The sequence below is a fragment of the Entamoeba histolytica genome, genomic scaffold (assembly GCF_000208925.1).
Source record: "Entamoeba histolytica HM-1:IMSS scf_1104750516757 genomic scaffold, whole genome shotgun sequence".
NCBI lineage: Eukaryota > Evosea > Mastigamoebida > Endamoebidae > Entamoeba > Entamoeba histolytica.
The window spans coordinates 1-3308 of record NW_001915317.1 but is presented as its reverse complement, the minus strand read 5'-3'; the positions used below and the strand labels follow the sequence as shown (position 1 = coordinate 3308).

Here is a 3308-nt window from a genome sequence, read left to right as displayed (position 1 = left end):
TTTATTTATTCTGTGTTTCTCTTGGTACTTATGTAGGACCTAAATTTTGGTTAAAAATCCAGTCATTAAAAACGTTTGTTTAATTTCTTCATTCTTTAAAAATAGAAGAATTATATAGATATTTATTTTTGTAGTGAAGTTAGTGGTGCTTGGGATGAGGCTGTACCATCTACACAATAAATTTTTGAGTATTCAAATTGATATGTAAATTTGAATGTTTTGATTGAATAGCAAAATTTATTAAATTTGTTTTTCAAGAAAACAGAAGATTAATTAACTTATTTTGATTCTTTTTTAGATAATTTGATATTTTTCTTTAAAATTATTGTAAAAAGTTTATAATACACAATAAATATTTCTTGTTTTTTATACTTTGAAATGGTAATGTTTATTAGAAAGAGGAATATATCTTACATTGAATTATTTATAAAACTAATTGTTTAAAGAAAAGTTAGTTTATCTTTATTTTTAAATAAATATAAATAATAAAAATTGTTCCAATGTAATATAAAGTATTTTTTGGTGTAAAAAAAGTTAATTCTCATAACCATCCATTATTATTTCAAAGGGAATTATAAATTTTATTTATATCGTTTATTTTTGAATAACATTATTGTTATTCCATTTTTATTCTTCAATTCATAATAAAAAATTTCTTTTTAATTACAAAAATAGAGTAAAATGAATTTAAATCAAATAGTATCATTTTCTTATAATTTTTATTTTTAATATTTAATTGTATTAGATTTTAATTTTAATTTATAGACAGTCATACAAAATATATTTGACTTTGATTTAATAATTCTTTTTTTTACTTCTTTTGAGTTTATCTATCAATAATTTATTAATTGTCTATTTCTAAGTTTAGTTACATCTTTAATGAAATTAAGCAAAGATGTAATAATAAGTTTTTATTTTGACTATAAACTTCAATACTCTGTTAAATAAAAAATAAATTTTTTTTTTACATCTAATATTTTAAGAACATCTGTGCGAGAAAAAAATCGCAGAGTTAAGAATCTATTAACAAAAATAGAAATTTCAAAAATATTCTTTTTATTGGAATATTTTTAAAAAGAAACAGTTATGAATCTAATTATTTTTAAATTTCCTTATTTCACTTATGGTTATTAGTTTGTCCCTTTTTACAATTCAATTTTTTTTTTATCCTTTTTAAAACAATACTTAATTAGTTTAAGTTATGTCTTTATTTGTTTGTAAACAAAAATTCTTTATTTCAAGTTATTTCAACTAATATAATTATTTAAAGGATTTTTTAGTTTTTCTTATAACAACTTTCTTTTTCTCCAGTTTTAAAGTATAAACAACAAATATTTGAAGACATTCTTTACTATTCTTAATAAAGGTTAATACATACAAATTATTTTTATAAATTTTAAAATAAGAAGTTGTAGAATTATTTTAATAAAGTTTATTGATACTGTTTTTTTATTCATTTCTTCTACTAACAAATTTTTATTAACAATTTTTTATAACAAAAAATAAGTAAAATAAAAAAAAACTAAAAAAAATAAAAATTTCATTGAATGCAACAGAGCACAAATTCATTATTATCAAGACTTTTGGATGATGAAGATGACTTTGGTAAGGATGGACTTGATTCTTCATTGTATTTTGGAATGCCAGGAGATGAAATTGATGCACCAGGAAATGATGCACTAAATGGTAAACCAGAAGATATTGGAAGTCATTTTGAACGTGCATTTTCTGTTCCTATGCAAAATGATTTTTTAGCACCATTCATCACACCAGAATCAGCAAGTTATTCATTTTTAACTCAGTCATTTGATCAATGGAATAACTCTCCTTCAATTAAACAAATAAATTCACCAAGTACTAAAACAACAACTATTCCAATTGAAAGTCATTCACCTGGAGTTTGTAATTTACGTGCATCTCCACGTGTTCAAACATTAATTAATACTCCTCCAGCATATAAAAAACCAATTCCAAACATTCAAGGTAAATACTATAAAAGCCCTAAACAATCAAATATTTTATCAACTGTAATGCCTAAATCTCATACTGTAGCTGATTTATGTAAGGATCAACAAGGAAGTAGAAGAATTCAACAATTTTTAGACACAGCACAACCAAATGAAATAGAAGAATTATTTGAATTTATTATTAAAGATTCATTTGAATTAATGACTGATTTATTTGGGAATTATGTAATTCAAAAATTAATTGAATATGGTACTATTGAACATAAACATCAATTTATGGAAATAATTAAAGGACATGTTGTTGAATTATCTCTTCACACATACGGTTGTCGTGTTATTCAAAAAGCTTGTGAATTTATTAGTGGAGAAGAATTAGGAATTATTGCTGAAGAAATTAAAGGACATATCGTTGAATTTGTTGAAGACCAAAATGGAAATCATGTAATTCAAAAATTTATAGAATTTATGCCATCAACATATTCATCACTTATTGCTAATGAAATTAGTGGTTATATAATATCATTTAGTAAACATGCATATGGTTGTCGTGTTGTTCAAAAATTAATTGAACGTAAAGAACCATTAATACAAAATGTTATTACATCAGAATTAAAAAATAATATTTGGGATTTAGCTGTTAATCAATATGGTAATTATGTTATTCAACATCTTTTAGAAAATGGAAATCAACAACAACATAATTTAGTTATTTCAGAAATGAAAGGTAAATTCTGTGAGTATTCAATGAAAAAATATTCGAGTAATGTTGTAGAAAAATGTGTTCATTGTTGTACTTCAGCTCAACGTGATAATTTTATTGATGAAATTTGTTCTAAAAAAGATAATGAAATGCTTCTCAAATTAATGAAAGATCCTTATGCTAATTATGTTATTCAAACACTAGTCGAAGTAATGGATGATGACCAACGCTCTAAATTTATTGAACAAAATATTCTTCCAAATGTTTCATCGTTAAGAAGAGTTTCATATTCAAAACATCTTTTACAACGACTTAATATTCAAGTTGAAAGTTAAGTTAAATAGTTTTTTTTTAAATAAACTTTAGTTTATTTCATTCTTTTAATATAAATAAAACATTCAATCAACAAAGTTATTTTGTAGGATTAAATACTATTGTATTATAATGTATTTATAAAGGATATTATTACATAATTTTATCGTATATTGATTTTATTATTCATTATATTTATTAATTAAAATTGAATTTTAATTGAAATTTATAAATATTTACATTTATTTATTATCAATTTCTGTAAGTTTATTATCAATTCTTTATTTATTGTCTTCATTCTATTCTATTCTTTTTTATTATTTTCATTT

General features: G+C 21.8%; 2 protein-coding genes across 2 annotated transcripts in view; both read left to right on the top strand.

Annotated features, from left to right (window-relative positions):
- Positions 1–180, top strand: part of EHI_031520 (phosphatidylinositol N-acetylglucosaminyltransferase subunit C, putative) — a gene marked incomplete at both ends in the record, with an annotated part of 943 nt that extends 763 nt beyond the window's left edge. Inside the window, 2 exons of the mRNA XM_648450.2 lie at positions 1–73; positions 135–180. The exon at positions 1–73 is cut by the window's left edge and continues 763 nt beyond it. Of these exons, the coding sequence (XP_653542.2) occupies positions 1–73; positions 135–180 (119 nt within the window). The remainder of the gene's footprint in view (positions 74–134) is intronic.
- Positions 181–1547: 1367 nt separating this feature from the next.
- Positions 1548–3002, top strand: EHI_031510 (pumilio family RNA-binding protein; the record flags this gene model as incomplete). The annotated part of the gene is made up of 1 exon (XM_648441.1): positions 1548–3002. One exon carries the CDS (start codon positions 1548–1550, stop codon positions 3000–3002), a length of 1455 nt encoding a protein of 484 aa, XP_653533.1.
- Between the last annotated feature and the right edge of the window lie 306 nt (positions 3003–3308).